Source organism: Mauremys reevesii, linkage group 21, assembly GCF_016161935.1.
Source record: "Mauremys reevesii isolate NIE-2019 linkage group 21, ASM1616193v1, whole genome shotgun sequence".
NCBI lineage: Eukaryota > Metazoa > Chordata > Testudines > Geoemydidae > Mauremys > Mauremys reevesii.
The window spans coordinates 16,366,911-16,388,727 of NC_052643.1; the positions used below are offsets into that span (position 1 = coordinate 16,366,911).

Sequence of the window (21,817 nt, forward strand, 5' to 3'; positions counted from 1 at the left end):
TTTCTGCACCTCCCCCAGTTTGTCTACTTTGTTTTGGTAATTAGCACTCTGAAACTAATGTAATATTGCAGATGTGGTCTCGTAGAGTGGTAAAGAGAGGGATTCGCACCTTCTGACCCTAAGTTATGATGCCTCAGTATATGTAGCCCAAATATATATATATATATTTTTTACTGCTACATTCCATTTTAGAATGACACAGTAAGTCCTTATCCAGATCATTAGCTATCACCAAAGTCTCTCTCTCTCTCCTTTGTGGGTTTTTTGTTTTTTTTGGAGGTGCAGTTAGGGTTCTTTTCCTTTTAAAAAAGAAATAAAAATGGTGCCTCAGATAGCTTGCTACGAAAGAGGAGAACCTTTGTAATTAGTAGCAGGAAAATGTAATGCGTTTTGTTTTGTTTTGTTGTTTTTTCACTAGTTTCTGCACATCATAGAACAGTGAGGGAAGATTATGGAGACAAAGTAAAAATAAGAACCTGGAGTCGCAGCCCATTACGACAGCAAAGAGAGAAGCTTGAGCAAGGAGATGGCAGGAAGCCAGGTAGTGTTTAAACTTGATAATATGCCATTGCATGACAGTCAAAAGGGCCTGCTGGGGAAAAGGGTGGGGGAGGGGAGGGCTTTATTTTGGCTGCTAAAAGGAATTCCATGATACTTTCTTGAAAGTATCACTCAGTTTGAGATACGAATGGTGACATGGTATCAAAGTATGAATGAGGAATGGCAGATAAACTATTATCTGGATGATTTGCTGATGTTTGCAGGGACCCCATATAATATGCTGTTAAACTCAATCATTCTTTCCTTTTTAGTAATAACAAGTCTTGAGAAATGCTCACGGATTTCACTAAACATTTATTATGCCCTTGTTTAACTGGAGGGTGTATTTTCCACTGAGCTTTGGTGCATTGACTGTTCTATAATAGGTATTTCACCGTAATTGTGTCCATACGTACAGCTGTTTGCTACTTCAATCTAAATCATGACGTCCACATGCCAGGGACTTTTCTTCATAGTAAGCGTGCACGTTCTGGGAGGGTATCCCATGGTGCTTTGCCTTGCTGGGTTGCATTCTGGGATTTCTCTCGCAGCACATTGTGGGTTACATAGCAGAAGCCATCTGGAAGCAACTGGAATTCTGGGACATGAAGTCAGACGCTCAAATTTCCATGACCAGTCCTGCCATCCCATGATTCATCTTTTTATTTATTTTTTTTTAAAGAGCCAGCCCTATTTTCAGATTGCTGTCAGCCAGCATGAACAGAACTGTGCTCCACATTGCAATGCTGACAACAACAAATATGCAGAAGGAGATGGAGATGTATTTGAGATCTTGCTGCCAAGTGGCTTTTGCTTTGGAAGTCAGCTGTTGCACCTCAGCTATTGGCTGGTAGCAAGCAAGGATGGCAGGCGTCCAAGTGGCAATGGCCACATAATACTGAACACTTAAGGGAGCTCTCATGTTGGTGCGCTGCAGCTGTGGGATGAGCTCTGTGCAAATCTCTAGGAAAGTGGCCTTTGTAATCCTAAAATTATGTAGCCACTGCTGGTCATCCCAGGTTTGCAGAATGTTTCCCACCAGACAGTGCTTCTTACCTGAGGCCAGAAATGGTGCTGCACTGAGTGAAGCTGCTCCAAGAAAAGTTCATCCCCGAGCAGCTGCTTGATCTCCTCTTCTGGTATCTCTTCCAGGAGGCTCTCAAGAGGTTGCCTCTTTTGCCCTGCATTTCTTCCCCCTCAGGTTAGCCAGGCAGTCAGATGCTGATAATAGTCCTATCCTTGAGAAGCCTGGCACTTGAAGGAACTGAAGCGGGGGAGGAGGGGCTGATAAAATTAACATGCAGTTGTGGGTCCTAGTTCGGTTTCTCTGGCAGCAATGATAAAATATTTTCCCCTCTACTTTGAAAGACCATCCTCATAGTTTCTTCCTAGTCGTGGGAGAGGCTTCTGATGGTAACTTGTTTTCCACCTTATTTCCCCTGTGCCTATGGACCTTGTTGCAATGAACTGTTTTTTACTTCAAGGATGTTTTGAGGAGTGGAAGACTATTCTTGTTTGGACAGCATGGTTTGGTGGTATGTGCCATTACTTAAATGGTGTAGAGGGTTTTGGGGACAGAGGCGGGGGATGCAGGCTAATAACTGCATCTGCCCCTCTTAAGGCATTCCTTGCATTGGAGGACGTTATGCTGATAGAGGTGACCAAGAAGCAGAGAAGGCCCTTTTTTGAAAAGGATAAGGGCAGACCAGACAGATATGCATTCATGGTATTCACCAGAATGGTCCTCTCCCCAGAGTTGCTGCAGGAATTGAAGGGCATTGTAACCTATGCTGGTAGAAACTATAACCAGTACTTTTTTGCCTATTTTATCTCCCCAGCAAACATGTACCACATCCGCTGCAAAATAAATACGGTTCTGCAGTGATAGTTCTTAACCTTGAGGGTTAAAAATGTGGCCTGTGCTATGAAATGTACTTCAGCTGTACTTATGCTATATAACAATGTTGCCTATGCTTGAATGCCTTAGTCTCTTGACTTTGGTGAATGACCTCTGACTCTTTTCTTACATTTGTATCTTAATTCCCTCCCAAACTAAAAAGCCACCATTTGTATTATCCCTTTGAATACTTTTAGAGGAGAAAGGAGCTAACCATTGAATAATTAAGCTTATTAAGCTTAATTCAACTTTACAGAAACTGCAGTATAGTTTAAATATTACTATGATTCTCATCCTGTACAAGAAAGAAAACACTTCAGGTAATACTCTGGCTTGGAAAGTTCAGTTTGGCTCCCAAGCCGTAAAAGTAGCTCTTTGAGTTTTCACATTCTTAGAGGCTCTGATTATTAACAGAAAATATTCAGAAATTGAAATAACCATATCCTCTGGTTAAAGTTCAGTTGTGTTTTTATTTTGTTGTAAACCTGAAAAATGATTGTAGTCGCTGTACATGCTACTGTGAATAGTCAGAAGTGGTGTTGATTTTTGTGTTTGTATTTGTGAAATTGTGCTCTAATGGTACTTTATTTACAGAATTCATTACCAAATTGTGCATTCCTCACAATTCATGTAGTGGGGTTTATTAATAACTCGGTGTACTCTCTCTCTCTCTCTCTCTCTCTCTCTCTCTCTCTCTCTCTCTAAAGTCTGAAATACAGTTCAACTCTTCCACTGTTGATCCTGCATCACTGCAGTTCTTAAAGTTACATACCATTGAAATCAACAGTATGTGATGCTATACCAAGTATATTCAGTAGCCCGGTGGGTACATTCTGCTGGATATGACTGAAATATTTGGCAAGGGATTAACGAAGATAATAATCTAGGGTTCTTGTGTGTTCAGCGCTTGATAAAGTAGAGGTAATACTTAGAAACTGGTCTGTTTTTTTGCTTCTCAGTAAAAGAGGAGAAAACAGAGGAAAGAGACCTGCTTTCAGATTTGCAAGACATCAGTGACAGTGAGAGAAAAACTAGCTCAGCAGAGTCTTCGTCGGGAGGTAATTACACACAATCAAATACACAGAATTTACCCTAGGAAGTAATCATATTTGTGAGAAGATCCTTCACATGAGAGTGCACCTAGTTACTTGTGTGTTCTCTGCTTATCCCCTGACAGAATCTGGATCTGGTTCAGAGGAAGAGGAGGAGGAATCTAGCAGTGGAGAATCAGAAGAGGAGGAGGAAGAAGAAGAAGAGGAGGAGGAGGAGGAAGAGGAGGAGGAGGAGGAGACAGGAAGCAATTCTGAGGAAGTGTCTGAACAGTCAGCTGGTAAGTGGTAAAACATGACCACAAAAATGCTCACCCAAAGCACTTCTGTGCTTACAGCTTTACGTTGCCCACTTTCTTTTTTTCCTGGTCACAGCTGGATAGAAACCTAAAACTTCTGAGGACAAGTAATATATTAGCCTTTCTGTATGAGGGCATAGACAAGGTATCAATCTCAGAAGTCAAGATGGACAGTTCTGGAGATATTTTTGTCTTTCTAAGAGAGGTGTTGAAAGCCTCATCATTTGAGTAATTTTAAAACCATGTTGGACACTAGCAAATGTTCTATAGGGAACAGTCTGACACTAGCCTGGGCGATGGACTAGAGAAGTCTCTACCATCTCTTAATTATTTTTGGCTTTAAATTTTATTAGATTTTTTTTCATTTTTGAAAAAAAAATGGAAATAATACAAAAGAAATTAAGCAAGTCTAGTAATTGCTATCTGTGTGTTGTTAATTAGTAAAAAAAAAAAAAAAAAATGAGCACAACAATGTGGGCCTGACTGCTGGATGTTTTGCTATTAAATCAGTGAAAAGTAACCACCAATTTTAAAAAGTTTTCTAAGAGTTATTTGAATTTTTTTGTCACCAATAATTTCTAATTTTTTAAGCTGAGCTGATGTCACTGGACGAACTTCTTCCTTTCTGTGACTGCAACATAACTTCTGACTGCCACTAATCATGGGGCTATAAATTATTTGCTTCAGGTGTCATTGATTTTCTTGTGGGAGTCATCACAATAGAGCCCTAAATCACAGTCAGTAACACTTTAACTTGCTTGCATATTTGTTTCCAAAACTTCCATTTTAGGGCATGAATAGCAGATCTATATATATATGAAATTTCTTCATGCACCACATTTTCACCAACAGTCAAGGATTTTTAAAACTGATTTTTAAAGCTACATTATACACTTATAATGTAAAATTGACGAAAATAAGCAGAAACAGCAGCCATCAATGTTAGTGTTTCCCTGTTTTGAAGCTCACTTAATCTAGTTCAGCTGTGTGTCAGTTAGAGAAACTCTGCCTACCAACTGAAACAGAGATCTGTAGATCATAGTGAGCAGGACCCGGAAAACTGCTGAAATGGCATTATTCCAGTGGTTGCCAAACTTGAGGGTTGTGTCCCCCCTTACCCCTGTTCACACCCTCCCCCCAGAACTGGGAGCAGGGCCATGGCTTGGGAGGGCGGGAATGCAGACAAGAGTAAGGGGGCCAAGGCTGGAGCCACAGCTGCAGGTGGATCTGGAAGCAGAGCCACAGCTGGGCTGCGGTCGGGGCTGGCGGCTGTGCCCGCAACTGGGTGTGGCTCCGCTCCCAGCCCTGACCCTGAGCCAAGAATGGAGCTGGGTCCCAGGGCCAAGGCTGGGGTGAGGCCAGGAGTGGAGCTGCAGCTGGGTGCAGAGCTGCGCTGAGGCTGGGAACATGGCCAGGCGTGAGGCCTGGGGGTGGGGCCAGAGCACAGCTAGGGGTGGGACTGGGTGATGCTCCTTCTCCACCCCAACGGGGGCTTGCCTGGGCCTGCTGCACCCCCCTCGAATGTTCCTCCATGCCTCCCAGGGGGTGCTTCCCACAGTTTGGGGACCTCTGCATTACGCTATAACACTCGTATTGCTAGGTCACTGTATTAAGCATCCGTGTACATGAAATCAGAACAATATTAAGCTTTTTCTGTTGGACTTCATTCTGTGTTTTAGAAGAGGTGAGTGAAGAAGAAATGAGTGAAGAAGAAGAGCGAGAGAATGGAAATCACATTCCAATTGGTAAGATACAAACATTGGCTTTAGTTGTAGCAGTTTTTTCCTTTTCTGTTTCATGAACTATGGATTTTAATGCACTGTCTAGAACATGAAAGGTTTTAAGATGTTCCAGCCCGCCAGGACTTGATTATGAAAAGTAGGCTTGTATAAGAAATACTGTTGGTGGGTAGGGGGAATATTACTACTGCAGGTCTAAGTTGAAATCTTGCATAAAGTGGTATTTTATTAATGAAATGACCTTGGCTTTTTTAAATCAACTTGCTAGTGGATTTTCATCAGTATTATAATTCACCACACCATTTGGTCCTGTGGGTCATCTGTACTCAAGAGTAGAGACACCCTGGGTCAGAACTTCCCCAAAGTCTGAGTGAGAGTTCTAATCCAAGGGCTTTTTGTTGGCCTATTGTAAGAGTCAACAGAGGAGTTTGGATCTGAACTTACCTAACCTAATGTTCTAGCTATGATTTTGAATTGGGCCCCATCCTCTTGGTACTCAGAATTCATGTATGATGTGTATCAGATTAAAGTTGAATCAGTCTTCTTTTGCATTCTGTTCATATACTGGTTTAGTTTTATAACGTGCAATATTTAACCCTGAAAATGTATTCAAGGAACTATAACCGAACCTCATGAAATACTCCCCAAACATAGAAAAAAGAATCATGCTTCTTTAAATACCTTCCTTGTCATCTCTTAACATGACACTCAAATTGTGTGCCATGCTTTTTAGTATCTGTTTTATTATCACAATTTTATTGCCTCACTAGTTCATCTAAAACTAATTCAAACACCCCAAATGGCTGCCTGTTTCCACGACTGATTCTAAATTTTAAAGTTACAGAGTCAAGGTTTGATCGAGATTCAGCTGGAAGTGAAGGAGAAGAGGAGGAAGTGGGGGAGGAGACCCCACATTCCAATGCAATGACAGAAGGAGATTATGTTCCTGATTCTCCAGCTTCATCACCCATTGAGTTGAAACAAGAGCTACCCAAGTACCTTCCTGCACTGCAGGTCAGGATCATTTCCCAAGTGCTCCAGAATGTCTTAGATGAGATTTCCATGGATAGTGACATAAAATGACATATGTACTCTCAAGAGCATCTTGGATATAAAACAATATTATGTCATATTGTCCAGTGCATTTGCCCAATGACAGTGTCATTATGTGCATAAACCGTTGTGGGGTCAACCAAAAGCATCTTGTGGTGTCAAGTGAGCCCAGGCATATATTCCATCAATCAAATATTCACATATAATATTTTTAAAAGTTGTGTGTGAAAACAAGTTGAAACTTTTAGTTTTTAATAAGGATATAATACATTGGGATATTAGGATATTCTGGTGACCTCATTTGAAAATAGCTACTGCAGGTATAGGCAGGGTTCACAAGTAATATAAATGTTTATTGGAATGGAAAGATGTCCCTATGAGGAGAGATGGAAACGTTTTTAGTTTATAGAGGAGATGAATAAGCAGGGAACTGAGAAGGTGAGCAAAATAAGTTGTTTGTTATCATAGCACGTAGGAACCCTAGTCATGGACCTGAACCCCAAGGTGCTCAGCGCTGTACAAGTACAGAAAAAAAAGACAGTTCTTGCCCCCAAAAGCTTATAAAACCAATAGTTTGTCACTCCTGCTTTTTCACATAATAGAAAAAGAATGTTCAATGAAACTGAAAGACAATAAATTTAAAACAGATGAAAGGAAATATTTGTACACAACACCTAATTAGCCTATGGCTCTCATTCCCACGAGATATCCATCAAGGCAACAGTTTAATAGGATTCCAAAAAAGGACTGAACATTTATATGGATAATGAGAACATCTACAGGTACATTATATTTCTTACACTTTTTTATTCTATCTAAATTCATGCTTCAGGGCATAAACAAAAGCTCCAACTGATTGAGACTCAGGAAAAAATTTCCCCTGTGGACAGTTCTTTATGTGGGTTTTTTTGTGTGCGCATCTTTCTCTGAAACAACTTTTACTAGCCACTGCCAGACACAGAATAGTGGACTAGATAGACCTCATCAGATCAGTATTGCAATGTTGTGCGCTAGTGCAGCAACATATGACTCCTATAGATGCAGAATACTGATATACACATAATACATTTGTAACTGAGCATTGGATCTAGATAGATGTATGCATGTTTTACATTTACACGAAAGTAAAATGGGAAGTAATTTGTATATTACTATGCCACCTTTATTTTAACAAGAGGAAGTATCTAGGCCAGTGTTTCTCAGCCTTTTTGATACTGGGGACCGGCTTGCTGCCTTCCTAAACTGTGTCAGGCAGATCTCAGGGATCAGCGCCGGACTGGTTGTTGAGAAACACTGATCTGGACAGTGAAGACTTATGTGATCCTATCTCTTTTTGCTGTCAATGGCTAAGATCATGCTTAGGGAATGCAAATGCAGCTTATTGGCCTGCCTGAGAGACATCAATCTAAGGTGTTGAACTAGGTCCTCTGCTGCTGAGACTGAAATCCTCATTTCTTCACCATCTGTAGAAATGAATGAGGCTTAGGAGCTATTGAGCTGGAATATTTTAATCTTTTTTTAAACATAGTTTTTGTTCCTGAAAGGACACTTTCTTAGAGTACTAGGTAAAAATGCTTTGGAACAAAAAAAAAATAGTTTTCCTGGGCATAGATTTATTTTGTATTCTTCTGGGATAACAAACTGTTCATATAAAATCTGCCTTACTATGTCTTATATGTCTTTAAAAAAGTAAATCCTAGTGACTAAATTTCTGTTTATTTTCTCAGGGATGTCGTAGTGTGGAGGAATTTCAGTGTTTGAACAGGATTGAAGAAGGAACATATGGTGTGGTGTACAGGGCAAAAGACAAAAAAACTGGTTGGTACAAGTGTGCCTGTTTAAAACAGTGCTAAAAATGTTGGGTTCATTAAGTGGTCTCATAATGTTTTCACAATACTTATTAAGCATTAAGGGCAAAGTGTCATGTAATATTAAAAAAACTTAAGTGACCCATCTTAGGGCTACACCTCTTGGTGATCCACAGGGAAGTTGTATGTTTTAGGGATCTGCAGTTTGGAAAACAAACACCTGTGCTTGAAGTTGCTAATTATTTTGAATATTCTCTTGCATGCAACATAATCACTTTGTGCTCCCCCTGTTTTGTACTGTGGGTGCTGAAATTCTTCTGGAGATCTTTTTTCTTCAGAACAATATTAACCTTCCGCATTATGATCAACATGATATTACATTCCAGTGTTAGTGCAGTGGACAATTTAAGCATTAAGACGATGGTAACAATATGAATGAAATGTAACAAAAGTATTTGTACAGTGGGTGATGCAGTATACAGCGTTAAACAAGGGAGTCCAAAGTTGGATGTCATGATGTCATGTTAAGTACTTGTGCTGGCTTATTAGATATCCTGAGTGCTTGGCATGGGATCTGCACTAAACTCTGAACTTTGAGGAGGGTGTCATTCAATATAGGAAAACAGTTAGTCTTTTGTGGAAGGTAAATTTGAAGTTAAGTATAAACATTGTGCAAACTTAATGTAATAATACTTTGCATTTCTGTAGAGTCTTTTATCCCAGGACCTAAAAGTGTTCTAAAAATGTGAAAGAATTAAGCCGTACAATAACTCTGTAAGGAACATAACAGGAAACTGCGGTAGAGCTGGAAATATAACCCAGATTTCTTGGCTCTCAGTCCTGATCTTTAACCACAAGACCAGTCTATCCCCTTCTTGTATCAAATGTTCTGATATAATGAAGTGGGCGAATAGTTGGATAGGTGTGTGCTTTAACCTACTCTGTTCTCGGATTTGATTGTTAATCATTGTAGAGTTATGGTCTAAGGCAAAATAATTTTCTAAATCCCCCACTAATAAGAAAAGACTGTTTAAAATATTATTTTTAGTTATTATTGCTCTTTTTCATGAGTGATTCCTGCCCCTCAGTGTGGTGTGCATTTGAAATAAGATTCTTTTAAAGATATTCAGTGTCTTTTTATTGGATGTAGTCATGTAGAAATTGTTGACAAGAGTTTGATTTTTAGCCCTATAGATAGAGATTTCCTGCTTCCGAGCTACTAGACTTGGTTGAGCATAGCAGGGTGATCTGTCAATTGATTAGTTGTAGACACACCAATAGGTGTCATTATAGGTATGGAAAATGATTTAAATGGTTTTATAAAAGAAGTGGTTTGTGTGTGGTGGACATTCTTTACAGAAATTTGTGGTTAGCTCACTTTTATAGTTTGCTTTGAAGTCCATCATTAATTCTTGTTTGAAGGAAACTAAAGTTGTTTTAATCAGTACTTAAAAAGCTCACATGCTGAGAAACATTTCTCACCAGGTATAAACTGTGGTGTGTATTTGAAAACTTAATAAATAAATAAATCCGGGTTTTTTTAACTTGCTTCTGGTGGTAGCTGTCTTGCTGAAAAGTTATCCCATTTGATACCAGTAATGCAAAAGCCAAATGTAAGCTAATTCTGCATCACTTCTTTTCATTGTGTACAGCAGCCGATACAGCAAGATGCAAACTGTCTTATCATCTCTGATATGATTTCCGCATACTGCTGCTGTCACAAATAATATTACTTTCCTGCAAGCTGGCTCTTTTCACCAGAAGGCTCATATGTAGAGATATACATTTAAAATTGATGTACATATTAAAATATATCTGACAGACAGTAAAAAAACAAACAAACAAAAAAACCCTATAATTTGTAAACTTTTGTTGTGTTGAGCAAAATGAGCAGTTTGTTAAGAGGAAGTTTGTTCTGATATTTAGATCAGAAGACTTGGAGACAGGATTTATGGTTATTCCCAGTTCTACCACTCGCTTGCTGTAACTTAAACTTTAAATTCCTCCATCTGCAAGTTTGGGGTAATAGCATCCTTACAGGAATAGAGTGAGAATTCATTGGTTTTTTAAGGGTTTTAAAATCCTCTCTGAAAAGGAATTATACAAATGGAAAGTATTATTTTCTTTAAATTCATTCCTTGTGTTATATAGCTGCGGTGGCCACTTCCTCCTCTAGCCTACATGGCATGTGGCCTTCCTCTGAGGCTGACATTAACATTACTCTCTGAAATGGTTTACAAAAGGAGAGGTGCCATGTCTGTAAGTGCTCACTCACTTCTGAGTCTATGCAAGTCAACACCACAACATGCCAAAGATGTCTTTGATCGCTGTAATTGACATATATAATAAATCGGGGTACTTTACTATCTAATGATTCACATTTCAGCTGTTAATTTTATATTCTCGCCACATAGAATTAATTCATACAGGGAAAAATTCACCTCTGCAGGGGCTAGCATAAAGCCTATTCCTCTTTTAAATCCTGTATTACTTTTACACTGTGAGCTCTTTGGGACAGAGACTGCCTTTTTTGGTACGTGCTTTACAGTGCTTAGCACAATGGGGTCCTGACCCCTGATTTGAACCCGTAAGTGCTAGCACAATGCAGATAATTCACGCTAATATTTTGAGGCATTAAGTGGTGCCTGGCCTTCAGAGGGGTGAATTTAACCCAAGATGCATTTTTTTCCTTCCAGCAACTGTTGGGAAGTTAAGTCAATGTTTGTGTGAGAGGCAAATCATATAGTACAGTAGTAGTTTTGTTTGTTCTCTTTCCATTTGTGTTTTATTGGACTATAATAAAACCTATAATCAGCAATCCTAGAAAATGATATGAGGGAAAAATTGCTTTGGGTTTTATTCTTATCCATGACCTCAGTCTAGTCCAGTCTTTAACACAAAAGCTAATATAATGCCTGGATAAGGACTTCCATTGAAAAAGACAGTAAAATATTTACTGTGCTGTTAGAAGTGCCCTCTTCATGTGTCTTTGATTAGCTATTTAATTTGGGTTCTTTATTTAAGATATTATTTTCTTTGTAGATGAAATTGTGGCTCTGAAGCGACTGAAAATGGAAAAGGAAAAAGAAGGCTTTCCCATTACCTCTCTACGAGAAATAAACACCATTCTGAAAGCACAGCACCCAAATATAGTCACTGTTAGAGTAAGACCACTAATACTTTTATATTAACATTCATTTTGTTCTTGAAGAGTTGCTCTTTGACTGTTAAAATGCCCTATAATGGTCTGATTTAAGTACAGTATTTGCTTATTAGAGCTTGTTTCTTTCAGTATGCAGTTGTGTGCCTTGTATAATCAAATAGTTCATTTTTGTCTATAAAATCTGTTTAAAACGTATATAAAATGAACTTGTCTAGAACACTTCAGTGTCATACATTTCCTGTGAATTTTATAAATTTGATGTTCCTTTTTTTTCCACCTGCTTATACATTCCTGACAGCCATCCTTAACTGTTTATAAATATTGCTTGGTTTCCTTGATAATATGCTGTATTTGTTCTTAGGAAATTGTTGTGGGCAGTAATATGGATAAAATCTATATCGTAATGAATTATGTAGAACATGACCTCAAGAGTCTGATGGAAACCATGAAACAGCCATTTTTACCAGGTACTGTATTTCCTAGCCTCCTTCAACTTTCCAAGTAAAAATCATGAGAATTACAAGAACATCAATATAATATGTCCCTGAGTTATACTGGCACATTTTTGGCTTAGCGTGGGACAGAATATGTCATTGAGATGGAACTTGTTCTGAAAGCTCTTTGAAACAGGAATGTTTCATTTTTCTACCTGTCTGGCCTCTCTATTTAGAATCTTAGATCAGTGACCATCACTATAATATACGAGCATCCCAAGAATCTATGGTTTGGATTTGCAAAGAGCCTATAGGAAGTGTTGTACCCAATTCCCATTCAGTTTCAATGCGATTTGGGTAGCCAGCTACCTTAGGCTCTTCTGAAAATTCCAGCCTATGTTTTTTTATATATGCAGCCCTTAGCATGATGTAGACTTGATGATGGTCAGGGCCTTTGGGTGCTACTGCAACATATATGATAATGGATGATGAAGCAAATATATAAACTGATGGGGAAGTTGCCTTGATTGATTCATTAGGGTTGCAGGTTTACTTGATTTAGTTTTATTTCACTTCAAATATTAGGTGTCATGGGAAACACAGGTATTAAAGACTTCATTCTCGTAACTTTATGCAACAAGATTAGTCCCTGAAAAATTAAATATTTGGGATTTAACTAATTGTACCCAGAACTGTACCATATTCCTCCCATTTGAATGTGCTGCAGTGTGAGCTTCCTCAGATGCCCCTGGAAGAATTACTCTGTACCCTTGAAAAGCAATTCCATTGTCTCTGCTAACTTAGGCACATGTGAGCGTTATCTGATTTGTTTGACTGTCACCGAGGCATTGTGAGAAATGCCTGTTCTGCATGGGTTGTGCTGTGAACACTAAACTGAACACATTTAATTCACTATCTTGTGCTAAAATTCTGTGGCCAAATCTTGACACCATTTACGTCATTGAGAGTTTTGAATTGACTTCAGTGGGATCAGGATTCGGTCCATATTGATAAAGGCCCTTGCTTTTTTCCCCTTAATCCTGTAAACCATGCTGGTTCTTTTTTAATAATTAAATGCATAACTAGTACTTACTTTGGTTATGTATGTTTTGTTCTATGCTCTTGATTTAACTATTTCAAAAAATATAGTACTACTAGACTTCATCTTTGAACTGAACACACAAGGTTCTTTCTTTCATCCTTCCAGGTGAAGTGAAAACTTTGATGATTCAGTTATTACGTGGAGTCAAGCACCTTCATGACAACTGGATACTTCATCGGGACTTAAAGACCTCCAACCTGCTGCTGAGTCATAAAGGCATTTTAAAAGTAAGGATCCAATGTTGTGGGTTTTTTTTTTTTAAAGGCCTTGAACTTCATTGCATGATAGCAGTTAATATCTGAATGGTGTGTTGCATTTCCATTCTTGCAGCTGTAGCATGCAAGAAAACCTACTGTTGCAAAATAGAATAAAATTTTCCATTAGATACAGAGACTGCCCTGTCATGGTTGAAGGCTTTATGCCAGGAAATGACCAATAAACAAACATGGTTTAGTGGTCAAGGGAAGTACTGTCGTCTAGTTTTTATAGTAACATACCTAGGAGCCAGATCAGGGTTCTTTTCCCTTATGTGGTGTTGTCAGTTGTTTGGGTGTGTGTGTGTTCTCCCGAGTGCTGTCCCAGCTCTGCGCAGAGAGCTGGAACAACAGACCTCGCGCGAACTACCCAACAAATCCAGACTTGGTTCGTAACGAAGGCACTTGGTCAGGTTTATTGCCAACGAAGCACAGTGCTAATGCCCCAGCTCAATGGTTACAGGTATACTAACACGTTTGCTCGTGACACTGGACTGGCTTAGTTAGTGTCGGGACTTTCCACTATCCCCTAGGCCAGACATTCCCTCTGAGATGCATCTTTAGACACCAATACAAATAAGTTATGCGGCACCCTCTGACGTATCAGGTTGCCACCTTCTGATGTATTAGGGTGCTACCCATTGCCTTGTACCTGTTGGTTCGATCAAAACATCTCTATTCATCATGCAGTCATCCTGGCCCTATCCTTAAGATTGGTCCACATGTTCCTGTTGTCTTTGGGGAATGTGGTTATTGGGGTGTTCTGGTACCACCCTTCTGGAATGTGTTTACCTGAGTATGTTGTGCCTGCCACCTCTTAGAAGTATGTGTTTTTGCCATATCAGCCCTCTGCTTGCCAAATTCTGTGAGCAGGGCCTGCTTCTTGCTCACAGCTTGACTTTGCTTGACCTTGACATATCAGCAAGGTTTTAACTACCTTAGTCCAGGCCTCAGGCCTCTAATACAAGGCCTTATGTTTCAGGCCCTCTTCTTACTACATGTGTGACGTTAAATAAATTGTTTAGTCTCTGTGCCTCAATTTCTCCATCTGTAAAATAGGAATAACATGTTTTTAACTCCCAAGGATATTGTAAGACTTAATATGTTAATTGAAAAGTACTTATAAGTGCTAAATTGTAGTATTTTTCTTCCTGTTGAAGGAAATAACATTAAAAGGTGAGTGTTCATGCTTGGGGACAGATTACACATTTTTTAATGTATTTAAAAAAACATATTGGAAGGGTATGCAACAAGTAGGATCAGGATATAAGTCTTCCTCAGTTTCACAGTTCTAATATCCAGAGGCAAAATTACAAAGTTACTATTATTCAGAAACCTTTGGGTATTAATGTAGTGTGCAGCCTATGCTGTTTCCTTTCCTGAAGAAGACCACTCTTTTTCACACTGTATGAAATTTTGATGTTATGTGATTGCAATTAGCACCATCTAATATTGATTTTTTTTTCTGCCATGAAAATTTAGCAGCCTAGGGAGAAAATCTACTAGACCTTTGCCATGATGGTCAGTAATAGAAAAAAAAAATTATATTTGCCTTACCAGTCAAAGTAAATTACTGTTCTTAGATGAGTGAGGAAGCAGAATTTTACAAGGCTAACTTAAATCAGTGGTTTATTCTGCTAATTTCTTGCAAATTTAACTATTTTAAGGGAGTGAGGATTGGGAAAATGACTGCACAATGCACGTTTTTTAGTGGATAGTGCTAATGATAATCCATTCTCATTCAGGTTGGAGATTTTGGACTGGCCCGAGAGTATGGGTCACCTCTGAAGCCTTATACACCTGTAGTTGTGACACTATGGTACAGGGCACCAGAGCTGTTACTTGGCGCCAAGGTATGTTTCTTCCTGTCCATCTCTGAGCTAAGATGGCAATTATTCTTTATAGCGTCTTGATTTTTCCCCCCTTATTTATTTTGCAGTTGCCATACAAAGGATGATTTTTCATACTAGATTTAGAGATGGAAAAATGTGGAGCTGAAACCATACTTTAATTGCTAATTCAGTGGAGAAATTTTTATTTGGTTTCCCATAAGCTGAAAAGGTTACATGCTTCCGAAGGGAGGTTGATGGGTGTAACTATACTTCTTTGGAATCTGAATAGGAGAGAACTACCAGGGTTTTACTGCTAGAGATTGGTGGTGTTCATCAGTCCCATATAGGGAACTGGATTGCTTGATTTTTGGAGATGGGGAGGGGACAGCAGGATGGGCATCTTACCCCCTTTCTCTACAACATGTGGAAGCTTGATGCACTGCTTTAAAGAGCAAAGCATTTGGCACCACTTTGATCACGGTGTCTGCCTGCTGCTTAGCCGATCCATACAGCAGACTTGGAAGAGGCCTTTATGAAACTCTAGCTGGTGGGCTGGTTAGTAGAATGTGGGTTGGGATTAAAAACACTGCAAGAATCACCAAAGCAGATGGTGCAAGAGTCAGAGAGAACCTATGCTTTGGGTCCAAGACTTTCATCCTATCTTATTAATCGGGCTGTGCAATATGTCAGGCTGTTACAGGTGAAAAGACTACTTTTGTTTAGGAAGAGAGCTCTACAGTTGTGGTCAGATTTTTGCCCCTTAAACTGAGACTATTCTTGGGGCAGAGGGGTCAAATGCAGAACGCAGTGCTAATGTATGACAGGGCAGTGGCTAGGACTCCCTCCGCTAGTTGTGATGGGAATGATTCTCAACATGGGATGAGGAAAAAGGGGTGACATTTTCGTGAGTGTCACATTTCAGTATGTGGTGTTTATGTGTATAATAAGCAATTATTTTATCATCCATAGTAACTTTTACTTGAGAATATGCATTGTTCATGTGCGGTGAAATAATTATAATGTACAGTGACCTAAGTAGTCAAATCATCATTGAGTTGGCTGGCAAACTGGGTCTCGTAAAATAATTCCTCCTGTAACTTGTGCATTTTATCTATTTTCAGGAATACTCCACTGCAATAGACATGTGGTCAGTAGGTTGTATATTTGGAGAACTGTTAACTCAAAAACCGCTGTTTCCAGGAAAATCAGAAATTGACCAGATTAACAAAGTTTTTAAGGTAACTGATACTCTTGGAGTCCCTGATAATTGTTGTAGCCCAGCACTGCTCTAGAAGGATTTAGTAAGCAAATAAACACCCCCTCCCATCTCTGATATAGATATAACAGAGCCTTCTTGTTGTTCAGCATATACATGTGGTCAATATGTTCTTAAAGATTGTGCTTTTATTTTATGTGTTCTCCTGATATTTATCAAATCATATATGGGGAAGGAACAAGAAAGATGCACTGTGGTGTGTATGTTCTTCTGAGATAATATTTTGATTTGCAGGACCTGGGTACCCCGAGTGAGAAAATCTGGCCTGGGTACAATGAGCTGCCAGCTGTAAAGAAGATGACATTCACAGAGTATCCCTATAACAACTTGCGCAAGAGGTTTGGGGCACTCCTTTCTGATCCAGGTTTTGATCTCATGAACAAGTAAGTGTAAATTTCTATTGGAATAGTGGAAGAACCCGTTTATTACAGCCTTATAATTATGGAGAATTTCACCAGTCCTGCATCAAGGCATGGCTTTCTTTTGGGTTAATTTCTCAGGAAGCTGAGACTGATGCATCTCAAGTCTTGAATTATCAACTCCCTAAATTCTATTCTTGGCCTTCACATAGAGAACCTGAATCCTGACATGTAACACCTCTTATTATTCCAGTCCTCGGCTCTGTCAGCACAGTGGAGTCCTAAAATATAATGTTTGTTTTCCCAGTAGTAGTTTAGATCATCCATATTGCATTTAATTATCCTGTCCTGTGAGTCTTCCCTCTTGCAGCTTACTGATGGCCATTGATAGGGGGAAAAAAAATCTGTATTTTGTCAATTCTGTTAAATCAGCTGTTCTGGTTGCCTTTATAATTAGTTCTACCTGTAGACCCCAGATCCTCTCTTCCCTGTCTCTCCCCACTCTTTTTTTAAAAAAGATGCTGGCAATGGCTTGAGGGGTTTTTTTCTCCAGAAAGTTTTCCTAGATTTCATGCCATGCGTATGTACCTGGAAAGGACAGATTCAGGTACCAGGTCTTATGGAAAGTCTTCGGTCATCTTTCGTAAAAGAGGATTTTCAGTCCTCTCAATTTAGCCACTAAACATGCCAATCGGCTGTTGCTTCTTTTTCTTTGGAATGAGTATAACAATATTACTTTGAATCCCTTAAGTAACTTGCCAAGGGACCAGGCAAAGTCTGTCCTAGTAAAGATGTACTTGTGGCACCTTAGAGACTGACAAATTTATTTGAGCATAAGCTTTCGTGGGCTACAGCCCATGAAAGCTTATGCTCAAATAAATTTGTTAATCTCTAAGGTGCCACAAGTCCTCCTGTTCCTTTTGCGGATACAGACTAACATGGCTGCTACTCTGAAAATAGTAAAGATGGTTGTCAGTGCAGTGTAGTATAACTCACACTTACTTTGGTTAATATGGGTTTATCTCTTAGAAGAGATCGTTAGTGCAGGCTGCATGTATGTAGGCCGTGGTCCTGCACAAGCTTAACTTTACACATATTATTGAAGTCAGAGGGACTAATCTCTCTCTCTGTCTCTGTCTCTCTCTCCAAATGTTTGCAGTATCATGGTCGTATTCTGCTGAGCCTGGTATATGGCACAATAGAGACAAACCTTTTGTACTGTTAAGTGCTTGAAATAGTTGACCACGAATTGACTGGTCAGGTTACATTACAGAATTGCGTAAGAGTCATCTTTACTAAAGAGTGAAGCAGCATATAAAATTGTGTTAACTGAACCACTTTAGATCCTTTCTAAGCTATATCTGACTTCTCATTCATCCAGATGCTTTTCCTAAGGTGTCTGATGCTCTACAACTCAACAAATGTATCTTCAAAAAGGATTATTTTTGGCTTTAGTGGTGCTGAGTGTGGATGGTATTGGTACACCTGAAAAATAATTTAATTTAACTAGCTGATTTTAAGTTCCAGTTTTTATTTACTTTTAAAAATAATCCTTTTTCAGAAAATGGGAATATCTTAAACTGGATGTCTGCATATTTTTCCCCCTTTTTCTCTGCCTTTTTTTTTTTTAAACTCCATCCCTTTGAATAATTTTCAGGTTCTTGACATACTATCCAGGCAGAAGAATCACTGCTGAAGATGGTTTGAAGCATGAGTATTTCCGAGAGACTCCCCTTCCTATTGACCCGTCCATGTTTCCAACCTGGCCAGCAAAAAGTGAACAACAAAGAGTTAAGCGTGGCACAAGCCCCCGACCTCCAGAGGGAGGACTTGGGTATAGTCAATTGGTAAGTTTCCTAAATTGGTAAAGAACCAAATTTTGAGGTAATCCAGCATAGAATCTCCTACTGTCCCTTCTTGTGTCCCCTGGCGCTATTGTTGGGAAAACTGATAGACTGGACTGTATCGCCTTATTGGGTTTGAAATCATTAGACTTACTAGCAAGTTCATTGTTCTTAAAAAGTGAATGTGGCAAGCGTGGTGGCATTTTGATCATGGATGAAGACTGAAGTCCCGTGCCTGGTAGATTGTAGGCACCAAGGTGCAGGCAGAATAGTCCATAAAAGCTAGAGAAAAGTGAGGTTCGTACCCTTTCCGGGCTTCCTATGTTCCTGTTTGCTAAGCTTGACTTGAGAAGCCATAGCCATTTGGATCCGCTGCAAAATCTCGTTCATTATATGCTTCAGACTCCTCATTCAGAGCTACCTTCTCTCCCTTCCCAAATCCAGTATATGTTAGATGATACATTTTATTGGTTGTGCTCAAGCTTCTTTTGATCACCTGTGAACAGACTGACGTAAGTTTCTATATCCATAATTTTGAGGGTGTAAAATCTCAAATGGCAGATGTGCCCAAACTTAGTTTGATCAGTTGGCTAATGTGCTGATTTACCAATGTGGATAGTGCAGTCACAATAGTTTTTGTATGCTCAGAGATAAAGGCACTCAAAAATAAGCATTCAAAATAGGAAATTATAATGAAGTCCATTTGGAAATATAGCCCTGGAGTGTTGATTGAAAAACATGAATAAAACTCATTAAATTTAACATGGTATTTCCTGTATCTTACACATAGTATGTTCACTTTGTTTTTATTGTAGTGTTAGAACAGTGAGACATACATTTTTCTTATAAACACATGAATTATATATTCATTTTCACAGGGTGATGATGATCTGAAAGATACAGGTTTTCACCTGACTACCACAAATCAAGGAGCATCGGCAGCAGGACCTGGCTTCAGCCTCAAGTTTTAAACTTAATATGAGGAGGGAAAAAGACAGAGCTTTGACTTCAACCATGCTGTTGATTAATGGATTTCAAAGTGCTCCAGTTTTGTTCTTCGCATCAGGAAGACTCTTTTACACAGAAATAGCCAGATGTCATCTTGCTGGGTGTGGAATATAACTGCTGCATTTCATTCAGGGGACTGGAATGAATGAATCTGAAAAGCCAAGGATCATTACAAAAATTCAAAAAGGAAAACTTGAAGTACAATCTCGGAACTGGTTTTGTTTTTTTACTTTTTAATTTTTTTTGCTTGTAAATTTGTAGAATTAAAATCCATTTTTAATTGTTCAACAGTGTGAAGGGATTTCATTTTCTTCACCTGCACCAGACTTGGATGGTGGTGGCACTAAATCTTCTAGAGAGGAAACTTAGAGACATTTTTCTCTCTCCATCATCCCCATTTGCGCTTACACAAATTGAAGCATATTGTCAGCACAGGTAGAAAAGCTCTTTTGTAAAGATTATTATCTGTTTGAATTCCGTTGCTTATTTGAGCAAGAAACCCTAAAGGCATTTCTGAGGTGTCTCTCCTATTCTGTGCCTTGGAGAGAGCCATGTTGTGCTGCGCTTAATACTTACTGACCTTTTTTGAGAGCACTGATGGCCCCAAGTGGTTTCTGATGGATTGACCACTTCACTGTTTGACCTACTGTATGTATATATTCACAATGGCTGTGGTACAGAACAAGAGCTGCAATATTTTATAAATCAAAAAGATTTAAATCTTTATTATTTTCTATAGGTTGTCTTGGTAATGTCTCCCCTTTTTTCCCCAAAAAGAAAAGGTAGGTGTACTGAATTTACAGTGCTACCTTCCATAGGAATTGTCCTGGAATGTTGTACTCTTACGTGTTTCTAATTTATAACTGAGATGTCAGAAAGGGATACTATAAAAAGTTGGATGTTCATGCAATTAGAATTAGGCTCCAATCCAGTAAAGTGCTTAATTTGAATTATATGAGTAGTTCCATTGATTTCAGTGCAACTATTCATGTGCTTAAAGTTAAGCGTTTTGCTGGATCAGAGCCTTAGAAACAGGATTTTTATAGAGAGAGATTTAGAGGAAATTGTATAAAATATTTTCTTAGGCCTAATTTTCTAATTTGCAGTGAATTGGGGAGGGGAGGGAGATTTTTTAGTCTTGTTACCTGTCTGCTTCTGAAACATGCTGGATTTTGGCAAGATTGCACTGTATTGGGGGTATGTGGCAGTTAATGTATGGAAAAGCAGACTCTGTACTACATGTCTCAGACTGCAGAGCAGGAGAACATTTGGGCAATGACCTGCACAATAGCTGATAAAGGATTAAAAATGTGACTTTATATTGTGTCAAGCTCCACTGTAAACTTTGCACATCATAACTTTTGTATTGTTCCCTTGGCAACAGCAGCTATAGCCACCCATGGACATTGCACATGGAAAAGTCTGATTCCCAGCAACACAGGATTATTTATAGGCGTCAAAGATTTTTTTAGTAAACAACTTTAAAGCTGGATTAAGATGGGAATTTGGTCTGGTTTTGAAAAGTGTGATAGTCCAGATGTTCCAAGTGGTCTGCCTCAGCTTACTGTAACAAGCAAAGAAAACACGTAATCTTTTAATTCAGATGTCTGTTTTTCCATACGGAGTGCTTACTGTGTATGATCCTAGTTTGACTTGTCTATACAAAAAAATATTTTTTTTATTTTATGTTCCTGTACCCTCAAAGTAGCTAAATCAATTTATTATTATAAAACTGAGTCCTAAGTTTGTTTATTCACACTAAATACATTTATAAGAAAAAAATGGATTAAAATAGTGAAATGCTAATCATGTTTTCCCAGAAGTGACTGATATTTTCTTTTTTTTTTTTAATAGGCCCTACATATACTTTTCAGGTGTGACTGGTCAGGTGTTTTTCCTATTAAAGCTGGGCCTTTAAGAGGGGTAAGTTTATTTTTTAATCTTACTTAAGCTCTGAAATATGGTGAGAAAATACTTTGAAGACAGTTTGTTCAGGGAATGTAATGTTAAATTGGTTTGAGACCACTCTTTTCAAGCATTTGAATTCAGTCTGGTGTTGTGTTTCCATAAGCTTTCAACACTGGCCCCTGTGCAGATTCTACTCTGTGAGGATGAGAGGAAATAGCAGGACTTTATCCTCAAAATGTGCAGGCATTACAA

At 38.9% G+C, this 21,817-nt stretch overlaps 1 protein-coding gene across 7 annotated transcripts in view; it reads left to right on the plus strand.

The window, feature by feature from the left end:
• The window catches only part of LOC120387844 (cyclin-dependent kinase 11B), a 37,433-nt gene extending 17,491 nt beyond the window's left edge, over positions 1–19,942 (plus strand). For 6 of the 7 annotated variants that reach the window (XM_039509078.1, XM_039509085.1, XM_039509079.1 and 3 more), the window contains 14 exons: positions 419–541; positions 3,397–3,495; positions 3,615–3,767; positions 5,465–5,530; positions 6,363–6,538; positions 8,305–8,395; positions 11,428–11,549; positions 11,910–12,015; positions 13,190–13,311; positions 15,084–15,191; positions 16,292–16,408; positions 16,681–16,829; positions 18,463–18,652; positions 19,528–19,942. In XM_039509078.1, coding sequence (XP_039365012.1) covers positions 419–541; positions 3,397–3,495; positions 3,615–3,767; positions 5,465–5,530; positions 6,363–6,538; positions 8,305–8,395; positions 11,428–11,549; positions 11,910–12,015; positions 13,190–13,311; positions 15,084–15,191; positions 16,292–16,408; positions 16,681–16,829; positions 18,463–18,652; positions 19,528–19,620 — 1,715 coding nt within the window. In that variant the 3' untranslated portion in view covers positions 19,621–19,942. The remainder of the gene's footprint in view (positions 1–418; positions 542–3,396; positions 3,496–3,614; positions 3,768–5,464; positions 5,531–6,362; positions 6,539–8,304; positions 8,396–11,427; positions 11,550–11,909; positions 12,016–13,189; positions 13,312–15,083; positions 15,192–16,291; positions 16,409–16,680; positions 16,830–18,462; positions 18,653–19,527) is intronic. The other variant, XM_039509083.1, reaches the window with a different exon arrangement.
• The last annotated feature ends 1,875 nt before the right edge of the window (positions 19,943–21,817 follow it).